Raw genomic sequence first — 17,648 nt, 5'->3', positions numbered from 1 at the left:
AAGATTTTATTTATGTATATAATCGTTCGAGTTATTATATTAGAAACATGTCTTTCGAAGTAGTGTGCGGTTTGGATGCTCTTGTCTTCAACAAAGATCGTAAATGTAGGGTCACGTGATGCGGCGGAAGCTTCCTTGTTTACAGGCGTGTGACTGAGCTTCTTGGGTCCCACAGGAGGATGTTGTACAGTCATGGCCTTTATGAAGACTAAAGAGCGAACTAGGGAAAGGTCTGTATTCGTGATGTTTAGGCTTTGCGCGGTGTCACTGTACGTGCTGCAATGACTGAGATGCTACCGCGGCTTCCCGAATGTGTGGATGAAATGCCATTTGAACAAAGTCATACGGCGCGGCCAATTAGATAATGAACGATGCTGAAGGTCCTTGTGCCGCTAACCCAGACATGCTTACCATAATTCAAATGTGCAAGTAGACTGGGTTCTGAAGATAGAGGGGTTATGGGAAATGTAGTTTTAGATTTTAATGCCTAGCATGTTATCCATATGACGCTCAGTAGGACAATATTCGATACCTCTGATGATTTTTTGTTTTAAATTACATTTTGGTTATTTATTTATTATTGCAATTGCAGATTTGCTGGCATAATGCTCTTGCAGTATACAGAGCGATAATTAAGTCAATTATTAGCAACAAAGCGGGCTATTTTATTCTGCAGCATTGCAACAACACAATAGATTATAAACTTAAAAAGAGTAACCAAGGAAAAAGAAACGCATCCTCCTTGCATGCAGGTCTAGTGATCCTGCTCTTGGGTTGCATTAATTGGGTTGTGACGTCACGTGAAACTTATTAGTTTGCCCGATGCTGCCATAATTAATTACCAGTTTAGCAAGGATACGTTTCAACATGCCCATTTTTTGGGGAGTCAAATATTTACTCCAATAATGTTCCAATAAAGTTGCTCCAATTTTTTTAGAAATCTAAGATGTATTTCGAGGTGGGATCTTTTTTTCTTGCTTTCTTTTTTGCTAAACATATTGAATGCAATTAATTTAATCATGTTTAATGGATTTGCAAAAATGATTTTCCTAAAACTGCTTCAGTATCCCATGGAAATGTTCAATAGATTATTGTACAGTTGATTTAGTTTAAAATGTACTCATATATAGAGGAACAAGTACAATCATTTGCTTCGTGACAGAACGTGACAGCAGAAAAAAGCCAGGGGAGAAAAAACTTCTAGACATTAAAAAAAAAAAAAAAAAAGTTTCGGTTCAAGCTGGTATAAAAATAAACTGGCATTACATCATTGTTTCATTTAACTTTATACAAAAGCACTGTTGGAGCAGTTAGAAGCGATCAAACCAGAACATCCAGTATGACACACGCACCCACCTTTCCACAATGAATACAGCGATTGATATTTAATTAATCTCCTATAATTAACCTGACAATGCAAGTTCAGGCTAAATGGACTGGTGTAACAGTAGAGTGTGAATAAAATGACCTAACTGAACGTTTGCATATCTGGAACAAGAAAATGTCTTAAATATTTGTTTTCCCCCTCTTTTAGGTTTTCCCTCTTGTTGCTGGATTTGAAAGAGTATTATTTTGAACAGCACACTGCATACAATGTGACAAGAAGCTCATCAAAAAAGAGGTAACTCCCTTTATCTACTATCACTAGCATCTGGGCTGTTATATTGTTTAAATTCAGGAACATCCATGTGGACAAACTTGAGCAGCTGTTCAAACATAATCCAAACCAGCCATATTTATCTACCCTATATTTTATTTCTAAACTCAAAGTACCACTTAGAATATGAAGTGTGTAATACAAATCGGTCGATGTTTAAACTATCTCAAAATACAGACGTTGAGTAAGATGTTCAGTCAAATGAAGATATGCCGACGCACAAAAAAAAGAAGACAAAAACACAAAGTTTGAGAACTAACCACAATTTTTAACCCTTGAGCAGTTTTTGGACCATTTTGGGGTCATTTTCTTCCACATCATTCTTACAGTAATTTAGCTGAGTGATTGCACACTCCTGCTAGTGTTATAATGAAATGGTTGTGCCAATTTGAACTTTAACATGTCATCATTTGCGTGAAATTTAAATTACCGAGTGACTTCTTTCAGTGCTCTTTCCCTTTCATGTAGAGGTCAACAAATTGGACAAAATATCAAACAAGGGTTAAACATCTAGGAGCGGTGTGCAAAAACAGAAACTGTGACATAAAGGCTGGAGCTGAGATTTGAACCCCAAACATCAATTGCTGAAATTATTTTAATAAATAAATCACATTGTATTTTCATTTATTGTGATTGTTTGCATAGTACGTTTGTGCTGTCTACCAGTCTCGTTATTGAAACAACATTGTCAACTGTTTTCATCCCAGAAAAATCCGAGGCTCATTCAAGGTCTGTTCCGGATCAATCATTTTTGACCCAGAAGATTTTACAGAGCCAATTTTAAAGGTTTGTTTTGTTTTTGTTTTTTCTTTATAAACCATGCCAGTAAACAAGCATCTGTTTCAGAACAACTCAGTCCACTATATAATTTATATATGTCTTACACACAATATAAATTTACAGCATACATATTATTTTCCTTTTTGAAAGATTCCACTGCGGGACTGTAACCAGATTGAGTTAGTGGAAAAAGAGACCAACCCTTTCAATGAGTGAGTATATGTTAAAAGCATGTCTCTTCTTGTTGTTTATTTTGTCAAACTGGTTTCAATCCTTCCAACCATGTTTGTCACAACTATATGCTCAAAATAAGCGCACGCATTTCATACTGATGCAGAATAAAAAGGTCACTGATGCATTAAACATTACCCTTGAAAGCTGATACCGGATGAGCGTATCAGATATTGTAAAACATGTTTACACATATTGTTATATTTGTTTTTCCTTCATAGACCCAAACCCCCTTCCATTTCAATTCAATGTGAACAGGTAGGGTTATCGTCTCAAAAATACGATCGATTCAAAATGTATGCATGGCCATGGCCCAATCATTTGGACCTGTCCACTCTACTTCTGTTTTGCTTAAAGAGTTTTGTATCCTTAAAGTCAACATTTTCGAACATTTTGTTGCAGGTTATTTACATCAAAGAAAACTGCATCATTTCACCCTACAGAAATGAGAGGGTAAGTCTGATGTGAACCTACTGTCGACTTTCAGTGTGCTTTTGCTCTTTTTGCTGAGATTATTGATTTACTGTGTATATATATATATATATATATATATATATATATATATATATATATATATATATATATATATATATATATATATATATATAGAGAGAGAGAGAGAGAGAGAGCTGTACAAGAGCTATACAAGAGCTGTATTGATATACTAAACATTTTGAAAAAAATTAATGGGGAAGTCCTCCCCAAGATTTGGCCCTGACAAGCTGTGATATAATTTTTAGGCACCAGCCAGTGACAAAATGGCCGCCACCCGAGATGGTTTAAAAAAAAAAAACAACTACATTTTGTTGCTTCATTCATATTCCACTAACACAATATTAATAATCATGCCATGTTTAGAATAGTGGATAGAGCACAGCATTGTAAAGAAAATGTTTGCCATCTCATTTAGAAATATTTTTGTAATGGTGGTCATAGTTTATACCGAGCATGTTTGTCTTTTTTTTTTTTTTATATATACAAAAGGTAAGATGAGAAAAAAAAAGCCAAATACATATGCATTGTTGTCTTTGTAAAGGGTGATTTTGATACACTTCTTGTATTGCATCACAATGAATTGTGCATGTGTACCTAATGAATAGTCGTTTTACTGTATATTAAGTCCAGCAAAGCTACTTAAAGCACAAACCTTTATTTCTCACACTGTGAAAATGCAAAATTTTCTATTTGTAACTAACCTCATTTGCTTTGACTGAAAGGGCACAAAGACTGTGAATTTTCAGCTGGAAGTGTGGCGTAAAACAGAGGATGTCGTTCAAACTCTGCATCAAGTATGTAGGACATTCCGGATATTTGGAAACTATTGCATGTTTAGCTGTGTAGAATTATATTAAATCATATTAACATCGATGATTTGTTTTCATTTTCCAGCTGCATAGAGCATCCTGTCTGGAAAAGCTTGGTGACCAGACTGCCATGGTGACTTCATGCACACTGATGTTGGAGTAACAGTAGTCATACAATTACACATTTCCTTGTGTGTGTTTTTTTTTAGATTACAGCCAATCTCCAATCCCGACTGGCAAGGACATCCTTCGACAAGTTCTGGTTAGTGCGCTCAATGAGATTTGAGTTTTATCCCATGAAACGCACTATAAGAAAACGAGTGTCCCCTCCACCAATTTTCTATGTGAAGCTTTCAAAGTGTTGCCGAGAAGCCTCACATGGAGTGTGCGGTGGAGATGGTCCTACCTCTGGTTTCCAACCCCGGCCACGTCTGCATTACTAATGAGAATCTCTACTTTCAGCCACTCAATGGATATCCGGTAAGCTGTCTGATATGCTGAAAAAGTGTGCATACTAATTGTGGGCTGCAGTACAATGCGGCTCAAGAATAATGCCCTTCCTCACTCACTTCAGGAGCAAGTCATTCAGATCAAACTGAATAAAGTCAGGCGGATCTACAAAAGAAGACATGGGCTCAGACCACTGGTCAGTGCAAATACAAGCACGCCTGCATAGCGCACTAACAGAATAGTTACATTGAACGTGTCTATCCTCTCTTGCAGGGGCTCGAAGTGTTCTGTTCGGAGAACGACTTCTGCTCCGACATCTATCTCAAGTTTTACAACGCGGCAGACAGAGATGAAATTTATTACTTCATTGCCACATTCCTGGGTGAGTCAATGAAAGGCTATGAATAAATGCTCTCCTGATAACACAATCCTCATATCAGACACAACAGAACCGGAATCTGGTTTTGTTCACCAGCAGGAATTCCAAGAGTTTATCAATGTGCTACAATGACGATCGCAGAGATGTGGAACAATATGAGTAAAAGTATTTTAGTAATTAACAGAAATGTGCAAAAATGATGGGAAATTTTTCACTTAGGTGCCAATTATTTTCTCATTTGAGCATTACCACATTTTTTTAGCAATAAAAAGTTCATATTTTGTGTCAGTAAATAAACCTAAATGTGATAAAACATTGTTTTGTAATACACAAATTGTACCTACAATGATCAACAAAATAATTGATTATAAAAATCTTGAATTGTAACAGCCCCTCTCATTACCTGAGCCTTGCGCAAATGTAATGTCATTTTCAATATTGGCTGATGGAAAAATGGGATTTTTATGGTATTATGTGTACAGGAAAAAGAATGTATAAATTATATTTATTACAGAGAAAATATTCACTTTTAACCGCTGAAAATATTCAAATGAGTTAATTGTACCTTTAATTTATTTCAGTATAACACAAGTGTGCAGAAAAATCATTTGCGTGTCAATTTTTCTGTCATAACGTTTTTAGTCATCACACGTTAGCATTGCAATCTTTGCAAAGACAGAATACATTTTGGATTGGATCTGGATGTTGATGTGCTGATAATATAGTGAGTACAGTGCATGTGTATGCAAATACAATTTATGTAAAGCTGTAGTTTCATTAACATGGATTATTTCCCAGGTTTTTGCCAGAACCATTTTTGTGTATCAGAAATTTCCATAATCCTTGGGGTATAACAACATACATATTTCCAACGAATAATGTAATATTTTAGTCCATTATTATATTACAGTGGGCCCCCGGTTTATGAACTCCCTCTTTTACGAACTTTTCGATTTACGAGCAAGGACCGCAGCGTTTTTTGTCTCTCTCTTACGCACAAACCTTTCGTCTTACAAACAATCCGACATGCCGACATGCTGGTCAATGTGATCGTACAATTATTTTCGCTTTGCTGCATCAACGAAATCAAATGTTCACGCTTGTCACGGTAACGCTGAACGCTATTGCTCTTACAATGTCACAGTCACTGTCTCAGTCACGGTGGCAGTCACGGAGTCAGTCACGGAGATGCCGATATGCTATTGGTCATTTAAGGTCACAGTCCCGGTCTCACTCATGGAGATGCTATTGGCCGGCGTCACGTCAATCACAGAAATGCCAATATGCTATTGGCCGAACGCCTTTATCTAGCTTGATGGCACAGCTGGTCGGGATGGAAGGAGAGAAAATGAGTGAAAAACGGAAGGAAGGAATGTTGTGAAGACTTTGCAAACTTTATCTGTTAGACATGGCTTCTAAAATTGCAAGTGGCGGTAAAGGAAGAAGTAAGAGGATGATGACAATAGAAACCAAGCAGGAGATAATAAAAAAATACGAAGGAGGTGCACGCATAGTTAACCTTGCTCGTGAGTATGGCCGTAACCGCTCGGCAATCTTCTAAGGGCAAGACTTTCCTTGCCAGGGGGACGGACCTCGCTCGACAACAAAATGGAGAGGCTTCATGAATGTTGTGTTTTATTTTATTTTTTTTCTACCAGAGAACCACATGACAGAGCACACAGCAGAGAGTTACATGCTGCAATGGCAGCGCGGCCACCTGAGTAACTACCAGTATTTGCTCCACCTCAACAACCTTGCCGACCGCAGCTGCAACGACCTCTCCCAGTACCCCGTCTTCCCTTGGGTCATTGCCGACTACACTAGTACACAGTTGGGTGCGTTGACATCACAGGCGTACAACACAGCAATGTACATATCCTAGGAGTTATACACATAGTCTAATTTGGTGGAAAGCAGGGCAGACCAGTTAAACCAGATTGATATGAGTATCGATAATTGCTCGACTTTTGTTGTAATTCAAATAAATACAAGTACAATTAATTTTTTCCCCCATAATGCCACAGGGTGTTGAATTGTGCATGTGAAACAGGCATTCAAAAAAAAAAAACCCTGTAAGATTACTTATAGACAATGTAGAATGTAGGTCAAATATTTTAACACTTTCACTCCCATTGGGACAATGCGTCCCACAGCTTTTCAAAAAAATTACCAGTGGGTATAGGAATCATAGCAATAATGAAATGCCGTAAGTATAGAAATAATTGGTATTCTACCTTATGTTTTTCAGATATGACAAATGCAGCAACATTCAGGGATCTCAGCAAACCAGTTGGAGCATTAAACAAAGAGCGCCTGGACCAACTGTTGGTGAGAACCTTCGTAACATGATGTTTTCAAAAGACTCTTCGGCTCTTCACTGTGAACAATAGGTCTTGAGTCTTTCTAAGGAGCCATTCTATACTATAAATTATAAACTATAAACTGCAAATAAGATTTTTATCTATAAAATGGTATACCTAAAACTGTACTTTTTAATATTAACAAAAGAATTAAACAATAGAAATAATCTTTTACAGCATTCATACAGGTTAAAAGCTAGTCTAAAACAGAAGAAAAGAACCAAATGCATCAAAGTGCCTGAAATAATTAAAGAAAATGTCAATCCTTATTTTATTGCAATTACACTTCACATGTCATCTCCTCGTGTCCCCTGGAGGGGTTTGCCCCAATATTTGAGGACTGATTTAAAATATTGCGATGTATCACTGATTACAGTGTTTATTTTAAGACTAAATCATTGATGTTCTAAAATAAACCAATAAAAAGACAGTTTTTGAAGGACTCCTTTTAGTAAATACAGTGGACCCCCGGGTTATGGCATCCCTATCTTACATTCTTTTTCACGTCCTCTCTTAAAGGCATTTATCCCGCTTTACAATTAACATCAACAATTGTCATGGCCTGTGGGGTTGGTTGTGTTTTGTTGTTTTGCCTCCTTCTTGAGGCCTTTTTAGCTAATTGCTCTTATTTTCTGTTGGCATCAAACTGCCTCCACTGGAAGGCGTCACTACAATGCTGGTCTGCTATTGGTCAGCGTTTCGACTCCTTAATATACCGATCCACTATTGGTCAGCGTTATGAGGATGAGGACGTTACGAAGATGCAGGTTTACGATTGGTCGGCGCACGGGATCATAAAGATGGCTGCCTAAAGGCTTGATCTCCTTAGAGAGTGCATTCAATATCGTATTATGCATTTTAGTGCTTAATTGAAACTTGAATTGGTTATCCATGAGTTCCAAGATTGCTAGTGATGTTAAAGAGAGAAGTAAGAAGATGAATTATATGGAAATAAAGCTGGAGATAATCAACAAATATGAAGAAAGCCAAGGTAGCCTAGCCTAGGCTACCCTTACTAGGGAATATGGCCATAACAAGTGTCACCCAAAGGTAAATAAATCCTTTATATATTTTTATTTATGATCTTATTTAATTGTATGCGTGTATATTATATATAAGTAGCACTTGCTATACTACTATAATATGTATATACAATTGTGATGTTTTTACCTGGGGTTTTACATGCATTAGCTAATTGACATAGGTTTGAATTGCCCGCCGTACGGTGAATTCGCGTTACAGTCCCAACCGTGGATCAGATTAATCTCGTAAACCGGGAGCCCACTGTGAATCACGAGTGATGCTTGTTGCAAAATAATCATTTATGTTGGAAAAATATGATTAGATTGTGATTTTCAGATGTGTAGAATTAGTGCCTTTCACTCTCACATAACCTAAATGAAACATTTGTCTGTTTTATATTTAGCGCCCAATTTATGTTAAATATTGCTTAGGTCAAACAAAGTGAGTTGTGATCCATTTCTCTTTCTCAGTGTCGCTTCAGAGGCATGCCCGAGCCTCGCTTCATGTACGGAAGCCACTACTCTTCTCCGGGTTACGTTCTTTTTTACCTGGTCAGAGTGGGTAAGTCAAGCACCTTGGGATAATTGGCGGATAGTCAATGTTTGATTGCATTTTCTTTGGTTCCCTTTCCCATAGCACCAGAACACATGTTGTGTCTGCAGAATGGCCGCTTTGACCATGCAGATCGCATGTTTAACAGGTAAACTATTTTGGTATGATTACAAGAATGACAATAATCATTTTGGGCTTTGTGTGTTATAAATTTTCCAAAAGACTTGTGTTAAACTCATTCCCAACCAATTAATTACTAAAAAAAACAAAAATTAATACCCTTTCTGTACCAGAAACTTGAACTATTTTTTTCCTTAAACATGAAATTGATTCAACTATTATTTTTAAATAATTTTCGCATGTTTGTTTTATTTAACGTCCGGAGTCCCCCCATAGAGTTCCTTCAAGTACCCCCTTTTGAGAATCACATCTAATCAACTAGGTGAAAAGTGTGTTACCTACGCTTTGGGATGAAACGTCATAATTTATATAACAGATATATTACCACGGTTTGGGTAGAAAAGAAGTTAATGTTGGTTTTCTTGTTGTCATAATGACCTATCCATTTGTCTCTTACAGCATCGGTGAAACATGGAAAAACTGCTTAGAAGGGGCAACAGACTTTAAGGAGGTACAATGATTCTGCTCATTTGTAGAACATAATTAATTGAGTGATGTATCATTTGTACTTTGTCATTATTTCAGTTTGTGGTCGTTTTCGTCTTTTATTCCTTAGTTAATTCCAGAATTTTATGGGGATGACACTAGCTTTTTGGAAAATAATCTGCGACTTGAGCTGGGCCGACGGCAGAACGGAAGCTTTGTCGGCGATGTCCACCTCCCACCTTGGGCCTCAGGTAAGTTTTTGTCAATATGTGATGACACGAGCACACTCCCGTACAGATAATTTGACAATATTGATTAAATATAAAATGAGACCACTACTGTTTCTTAAGTTTCCTGTTCATTCTAAATGTACTACTATGTGGTTTTATTTATTTTTTAATTTATTTGTATTATTTTTTAAATTGTGTCTAATTAGCTTATTCGTAAAATGACCAAAGATATAATTCAATTTGAATTTGTGTGTAAGTATATCTTAAGTAAATGTAGATTTTGCTACACAACGATGGATAAATAGAGATGTGCTGCCAATGCTTATGACAATGTGTCTTAGAAGTAACCATCAGAGGCCTGATAATATGTATAAAAATAGAGAGAGAGAGAGAGAGAGAGAGAGAGAGAGAGAGAGAACAAACTACTTATGCAAAAACCACATTTGTGTGTCCTTGATGACATCTGCTGACTCGTCAATCCTAGTGGTACATTTAAGATGCCTGATAATATGATCTTGAAATGGACTCCCATTGATATCTCTGCCCTTCCGCTCCAGATGCTCGAGATTTCCTACAGAAGCACAAGATGGCGCTGGAGAGTCAATTTGTGTCGGAGCACCTGCATGAGTGGATCGATTTGGTGTTTGGTTACAAGCAGAGAGGAAGTGAAGCAGTCCAGGCCCATAATGGTAAAATTAAGCATCATTATGGAATCGTCAAAAAATGTGCTAAGGGTGATTTCATCCTTTCGCAGTCTTTCACCCACTGACGTATGAAGGTGGCATCGACTGTGACAGGTAAGAAATAAAGAAAATGTGGATTTGTCATGGCAGCTGTAAATTTAAAAGTGGATTTGTTTTACTTTGCAGTACAATGAATGTTGAAATACGGTTGTAACTAGGGTTGGGCAATGAATTAAAGTTTTTTTTTTTTTAATTATTATTATTCTTACTTTGTCATTTTAAAAATTGAAGATTTGAGACCTAGCCAAAATCATGAGATTTGTAATTTTGCAAAAGTGGCAGAATGCAAGATGGGCAGTTTACAAGATGTGTACATTTGGTACTAACTGTTTAATTGTTATTTACACATTTTCAGCAATAAATTGTCCATAATTGACACTTTCAATTCCAGCAATCATTAGCCTAACAGTTAAAAATATTTGAAAAATATATAAATAAGAACAGGGGAATGAATGTCTGGACTCTTAACAACGTAAAATTACGTCTTGTGGTTTGAATTTGAAAACTAAAATGTCATTAATACTTAAACACATTTTTTTTCACTTGCTGTCAACTGAAAATGACATCATATGTGCCAAAGACTCAGGTAATCATCAGTCATTCACAGTTTAGCTAATGAACTTCTTATGACCATCATTTTCAATTAACAGCAAGTAGAAAATGTCTTAATTTTCCATGAAAAGTAATTTAGTTATCAAATTTAAGATAGATAAAATATTAACTTTTTAATGCTGACATGATAAAAAGATGATTATCCTTTTGAAGAAAGATATGCGCAAGGTTACGTTAAAAGTGATTTTAAATCATTATCTTTTGTTTTTCTCAGAATATTTCTCAATACTTATTTTAAATAAGTCAAACATTTAAAGAAATGTTGTTTTGGGATTATTTCTTCAATTTGAATCGTAATCATCCAGAATGATTGAAGAAAATTGAGATTTTATTTTTTCGGCTAAATCGCGCAGCCTTAGTTCTAACGTCACAAAATGTGGGAAAAAAAAGTGTAATTACAACACCGACTTTTATGTTTGTAAAGTATTGAGGACCCAGACCAGAGGGTGGCCATGCTGACACAAATACTAGAGTTTGGCCAAACCCCAACGCAACTCTTCACCATTCCTCATCCTCAGAGGATCACGGCAAAGTCGCAGAACATCACCAGGAGCTCCAGCCTCTCCTCACCAATCAGCGAACTAACCCCAGGTTGCTGTTTATTTCTTCACCATTCTTATTATGGGGCTTATGTTGGTGTAGGCAAGGACATTGTAGTACATTTTGAATAAGTAGAAATGTGAATAGGGGAGGGATTAGCAGTCAATCTTAAATGTTTATGTAATTAAGTCATAATAGTTTCATGAATTCCTGAATAATTGTACAAGGGGTATCATAGTAACAGAATAATTGTGATCAATTAATTACAGTAATAATTATATTGTTTTTCAATTGCAATAATCAGTTTTTTTCTTTCTAACTATTTTTTCTGTGTGCTGTTGAGTTGCGTTCTTATGCACCGGGCTTCTCATGTCTGAGTCATGAGGGTTGGAAAACATGTCAATCTCACCCTGACGTGGACCCTGATTGGCTGCCAAGTGGACCCTGTTTGGCATACAAAGATGCTAAAGTAGCTAACCATAGCAAAGTGCTTTGCCAAACTAAACCTGAGAAAGTTTGAGCAAGTCAGTGACAGAGAGGATGGGCGCTATTTTATTTTAATGTTATTTTCAATTTTTTTGCCGATTGACGTAGGGAAACATCAGCATTCCTCCTGATGGTCAAAACTAAAGATTGAAGCAAACACTTGGGATGCAAATACAGTAGAAGATAAATGGTTACAACTACATCTGTTAGGTTGTTAAATGAATGAAATAAGTTAAGCCTTTGAACTGATAAAGTAAGCTTTACCTTTTTCTTTTGTGTGTTTACAGTTGAACAAGATTGATCATATTTACATTGAGTTATTATGCTATTGAGAGTTTAGACTTATTTGAGAAATTATTGTTATTACTTTGAGTATTACTATATTGTGATTGAAAAGGTTTTAAAATGTCATTGATTGAGGGTGCGCCTTATAATCCGGTGCGCCTTATATGTGGAAAAGGTTTTAAAATATGTCATTAATCCAGGGTGCGCTTTATAATCCGGTGTGCCTTATAGTGCGGAAAATACGGTAGGTTAATTCTTTGCAGATTTTACTTAATCTCTTTTAATCCCTTGACAGCACTAAAATATATTACATGCCAATTTCTCAGTTGTGTCTGGTCTTGTGCTTCTCAGGCTCCCTAAACGAAGACTCCTCCTTCGAGGACTTGACAGAAGAGAGCTATAAGATGGCATGGTCCAACATGGGCCGTCTGGCACCGGCCTCCAGACACAAGATCCACAAAGAGTACGTGAGCTCAAAACAGCGCATAAAGCGGTGGTGATTTATGATGGTAACATTGTCATGAATGCACAGGGCAGTGACAGCCGTCACTGCGACCCGAGATGGAGCGTCTGTTTTCAGCACATCCCAAGGTACAAGTCACATTTGTTAGTGTCTCCCACTCTGTGTTTGATATTTTCTCCATCGTGTTTCAGACTCAACGCTTAAAATGTTCTCCAAAGAATTAAAGGACTTTCAGAGGAGCATGTCTTTCTCCAATGTGGTATGTAGCACATGGACCTCAAATGCCATTCTTTTCGAGTATGTCGACTCCCCCGTTTATACCAGAATTTAGGTGAATTTTACAAAAACTCAAGCGTAAGTTGACTTCTGATTTTACTGCTTACATATAAAAGAGTGAACCTAAAAAATGAACGTCAATCAACAAAAGAAACCCACACTTTTTACATTGAGAGCTGCTCATGCTCAATTATCAAGTAGATTGTTGTCACGGTCATGCTTCTGGGAAGACTTAATCGATTTACTACTGATGGGACAATTTATTTTGAAGCATTGACTGGCTTTCTTGCAACGTTTGGCTATTTTACTAAAATTCAGTGGCTTGGAAGGCAGAACATTCTCCTGTATGTCTCGTTGCACTTCTGGCTCAATGGACTGAAGAAACAAAAACAAAACTGGATCACATCTGGTAAATGTGTTTATCTTGCCTTGGTCATTTTACTTCCCCGCTTGAAAGGAGAAGTGATAAGTGTTTGAAGTAAGCTCTCAGACTGTCCCTCTGAGTATTTTCATTCGTATGTTGTTTACTAAACTGATATCACCGCAAAAGAGGAGCTATTAATCTATTTGTGCTGAGCTGTATTTGCCGCCTTTACGAATTATTTCACAGGTGAGTGTAAAATATTGTCTGGTCTTTGAGTTTATAAGTTGAGCCTCTGACATCGGGATTGAAACTTAAGAAAAGAAACTTGACTTATACTTTTTAAAGTATGGTAAATGCTTATAGGTTAACCTAATTTAATGAGTCATTCCAGAGTGACTGAATGCTAATATTTATATTTTAAAGTATTTAAAATGTACTCCCCTGTTGTCACTGCATATTACTTGTATAGTTGGATGCATGGCTATTAGCACATGCAGATTATTTCATGTGTTCTATAACAAATCATATATGTGAAAATTTACATAAAAAATGACTAGCACTAAATTTAAATTGCAGTTTAAATCATTCCTAAGCTTCTCAACTGTCTTTCAGGCCTTGTCATCATGCCTGGTGCTAGCAGATGGACAAATTGTGGTGTGCTCCTCGTGGGATAATAATGTGTATGTACGGTATAATGTTGTTTATTTAAATTCAATTTTGTGTCATCTGCTCAGCTGCTTTTCCTCGTCCTCTAGTTATTTCTATTCCATCCCATACGGGAGGCGACAGGACACGCTGATGGGTCACGACGACGCTGTCAGTAAAGTGCTTTGGTCCAACAACAAGCTCTACACAGCATCTTGGGATTCTACCGTTAAAGTGAGAAGATTACCACGCAAAAAGTATTGACTTGATGAGAGCAGTCAAGATTGTTTGTTGCCGTTTATATCGCAGGTGTGGCACTGTGATCCTGAGGTTTTGTGCGGTAACAAGAGATCACATTTTGAGCTGCTGGCTGAATTGGAACATGATGCCGGGGTGAGTTGGCTATAAAACGTCATCCTTTGATGACACATACAATAGTAGCACATTGATCTGAGAGTTCGATTTGTTCCCTTTATTTACTTGTATATGAACGAAATTATGCAGTAATAATCTTTGATAATTGATGACTCATTTAGATTTGTTTTTACATTTAAAATCTTCCTCAGAATTTCATCTTCACAATTATATTATCAGAGTTCAATCAAATTTATTATGTTGAAAATCGTTTGCTTTAACTTTAAAAAAACAGTGGTCACCAAATTTGACTATTTTCTGACATGTTACTTTACTGACAACACCAGCAACTGAATCCTAATTCATTTAAAATTTAATAACAGGCTGTGTTTGAATAATGGGATGAAAATTCAACTTTTTTTCATAATCCAGTTCACCTTTTAATCAAACTTGATATATACTGTATTTTTTGTCTGGTCTGACTTAGAACGGGGAAAAATATTAAGAAAAATGGTCAGGTCAACTAGCAATAAAGTAATGGTTATAAATGAAAATCAATGTACGAGTTTGAGTTTATTTTTTGTTTTTTTTCGGGGGGGTTCCTTTTATAAACTTTGTTTCTTTTGTTAAAAATACAAACATAAAATTGTTGTCTTTTTTTTGACTGGTCCAAATTAAAAGGAAAAAAAATATAATATAGAGCAGGGGTCACCAACTCCGGTCCTCGAGGGCACCTATCCAGCATTTTTTCAGTGTAACCCTCCTCCACTGCACCTGATTCATAGGATGTGCTCATCAAGAAGCTCTGCAGGAGCACCAAAATGATCATGATAATTTGCATCAGGTGCAGTGGAGGAGGGTTACACTGAAAAAATGCTGGATAGGTGCCCTCGAGGACCGGAGTTGGTGACCCCTGATATAGAGAATAAACCTGCAATAGAAAAATTATGATCATGAATGAAAATCCGTGATAGAGCGATACCGCCACGTAGTGAGGGAACATGATCATTGTTATTTGCAGCCCTAATAGCACATAAGTTTCCTTAGTTTAATTGATTTTTTTTCCATCTGATTTGCCCAAAAATCGCCACCCTTGACACTGGCGCCATCCTTCCTATATTTTGAAGTGAGTGAAGACATTTGTTGAGTTACATTTTAGCGGAATCTACAGTATGTGCAAGTATAAAAGTTTTTCTCGGAGGAAGCATCAATTACTTGCATAAAATATTCCCCATAGTTTGAGAAAAGTCAAGAAAATCCCCCAAAATGTATCATGGAGTGTTGTGACTGGTGATTGTCATTTATAACCCAAATGACCTTGAATTTCAAAGATTCTCATAACAAATACGGCTGTGTTCCTCATGCTCTATTAATGGCTTTATCGTCCGAAATTCAGGTGAATGCTATTGGATTGAATCCATCGGGGACCTTGCTGGTGTCAGGATGTAAAGATGGGGCCGTCACTATCTGGGACACGGACACCTACGGAACCCTGCAGCAAGTCGACTGCCACGCTGCCACCGTCCACTGCGTGTCCTTCAGTCCGGGTCAGTTGGCTTTTTATCATGCAAAGCGGTCATTAACTACACCACTACTTACTTCTCCATGACGTTCCTTCACTCAATCTATTGTAGCGCATTGAAACAAAAGTGCCACCAGAGGGCAGTAAAGTACAACAGATAAGCTGCAATTTGTGCGTGTTCATGGTTCACACTTGAAATCCAAGACGCGTGTGTCATGTGCAATGTTATGGTTCCAGTGTTTTGGGGTGTAGACTGTCACTGCATAATACTGAGACATTTCTCTGACCGTTTTAAGCAAAAATGATGATAGGCAGATCAAACAAATCATATTGTAGCTTGTGTTTTGCAGAGAATCTGATATAATCGAATTCTGTCTAATCACAATGCACGGGCAATTTATATTTTTCAGAGGCCAACGTCATAGAAACGTTTTATGTTCCTAACGATGACAACAAGTGAATGGCATTTTTCTGGACCTATTTTTTGTCTGATTTGATATCTAGAAGGCTGATGTAATATGTTTAGACAGAAATAGTGGATATTGTGTGTTCTTAATATGTCCCATACTTCAAGTGATTCAAATGATTTTAACATTGGTAACAACTGAATCGGAACTTATTGTTAACTGACCGTCACCTGCTTTTTACAATAACATTTTTATACATTTGATTCATCTGCTCTGCAAAAGCCATCCGCAGGTATTATTATTAAAGGGAGTGATCTGTCTGGCTATTGCGAGGACGTAGCAAGGGAAGAAAAATACACCTTTTGTCTTATATTTAAGAACAAGCTATAATGATATCCTGAAATTATGGAATTTAGTTTTGGTGTGCCTCCCCAAGATTTTAAGTGGGCACCCTCTGGTCCTCTTTAGACAGTCGACATGTCCTCAGCATTGGGGCCGATTTCTTCATGAAGGTCACTGACGTTCAGACAGGAATGGTGATCTCTTCTGTGAAATCGGAGGAGGAACTCAGGTAATGCCATCTTCTCCACCAAGCAAAAATGACTCTCCAAATTGCCCGTTTACGCAAATGCAATATGACTGTTCACTGAAATGAAATGGGTCGCGTCAGGTGCTTTTGCTGGGACGGAAACTCGGTGCTGTGTGGAGGTCAGTCAGGTGACCTCCTGCTGTGGGACTTGATGAGCAGCACTGTCACCTCCAGGATCTCAGCACATTCAGGTGCATCTCTCTTCCCCCAACAACCATACAGTGACACTGTTTAGTCATATAAATGGTATAATACCCTACTGTCTTTCCGTTATATCGTAATATATTGTGTATCTGTTCTAAATGCTCAGGTGCAGTCACAGCCATGTGGATGAATGAACTGTGTGCTACAGTGATCACAGGCGGGGAAGACAGAGAGATCATCTACTGGAAGCTGCACAGTTAGAGCGCGCACTTTGTAGAACATTTGTTGAAAAATAAAGCCATCCATGCAACGCAATAGGTAAACGTCGAAAGACCCTCCCCCCCAAATCCCCAGCAACTTGTTACACCCATAACAAGGTCATGTTAGTATCTTGCCATCTGTATATTGAGAGAAGAATGTCCAATTGCAGTTTTATCCATCACAATAGGAGGCTGCTATTTTTTTTTTTTTTAAATGTGCTGTTTTTCTTCAGCTTTCTACTGTGGGCATTTTTGCAAAATGTGCGATACTCATTGACTGTGATGCTGCTCAGATTTTTATTTGCATAAAAAGTTAGGAAAACAAACCTTTCCCGTCTCTGGTTTATGCTACACTGTATAGGACTTCCACTATCAATTCTTAATAT

The 17,648-nt window shown here is 37.2% G+C and overlaps 1 protein-coding gene across 1 annotated transcript; it reads left to right on the top strand.

Moving 5' to 3' along the window:
* The first annotated feature begins 122 nt into the window (after window positions 1-122).
* Window positions 123-17,588, top strand: nsmaf (neutral sphingomyelinase (N-SMase) activation associated factor). Its single transcript, XM_088402043.1, has 31 exons — window positions 123-230; window positions 1,535-1,621; window positions 2,365-2,443; window positions 2,588-2,649; window positions 2,890-2,926; window positions 3,071-3,121; window positions 3,886-3,957; window positions 4,058-4,105; window positions 4,182-4,234; window positions 4,323-4,452; window positions 4,547-4,618; window positions 4,696-4,804; window positions 6,460-6,636; window positions 7,050-7,129; window positions 8,655-8,745; window positions 8,821-8,884; window positions 9,316-9,367; window positions 9,473-9,593; window positions 10,130-10,261; window positions 10,327-10,369; window positions 11,352-11,518; window positions 12,590-12,701; window positions 12,771-12,829; window positions 12,893-12,960; window positions 13,954-14,021; window positions 14,097-14,220; window positions 14,296-14,379; window positions 15,737-15,887; window positions 16,738-16,840; window positions 16,940-17,049; window positions 17,169-17,588. Exons 1-31 carry the CDS (start codon window positions 193-195, stop codon window positions 17,261-17,263), a joined length of 2,739 nt encoding a protein of 912 aa, XP_088258169.1. The 5' UTR covers window positions 123-192; the 3' UTR covers window positions 17,264-17,588.
* The last annotated feature ends 60 nt before the right edge of the window (window positions 17,589-17,648 follow it).

This window comes from Hippichthys cyanospilos, chromosome 19, assembly GCF_059441005.1.
Source record: "Hippichthys cyanospilos isolate Australia breed blue-spotted pipefish chromosome 19, RoL_Hcya_1.0, whole genome shotgun sequence".
NCBI classification, from domain to species: Eukaryota; Metazoa; Chordata; class Actinopteri; order Syngnathiformes; family Syngnathidae; genus Hippichthys; species Hippichthys cyanospilos.
This window is presented reverse-complemented; position numbering and strand designations above follow the sequence as displayed.

Coding starts and splice junctions, on each gene's coding strand:
- nsmaf (XM_088402043.1), top strand. CDS start 193: ATGGCCTTTATGAAGACTAAAGAGCGAACTAGGGAAAG. Junction 14,221..14,295: donor CTTGGGATTCTACCGTTAAA/GTGAGAAGATTA, acceptor TTTATATCGCAG/GTGTGGCACTGTGATCCTGA. Junction 15,888..16,737: donor CTGCGTGTCCTTCAGTCCGG/GTCAGTTGGCTT, acceptor GGTCCTCTTTAG/ACAGTCGACATGTCCTCAGC.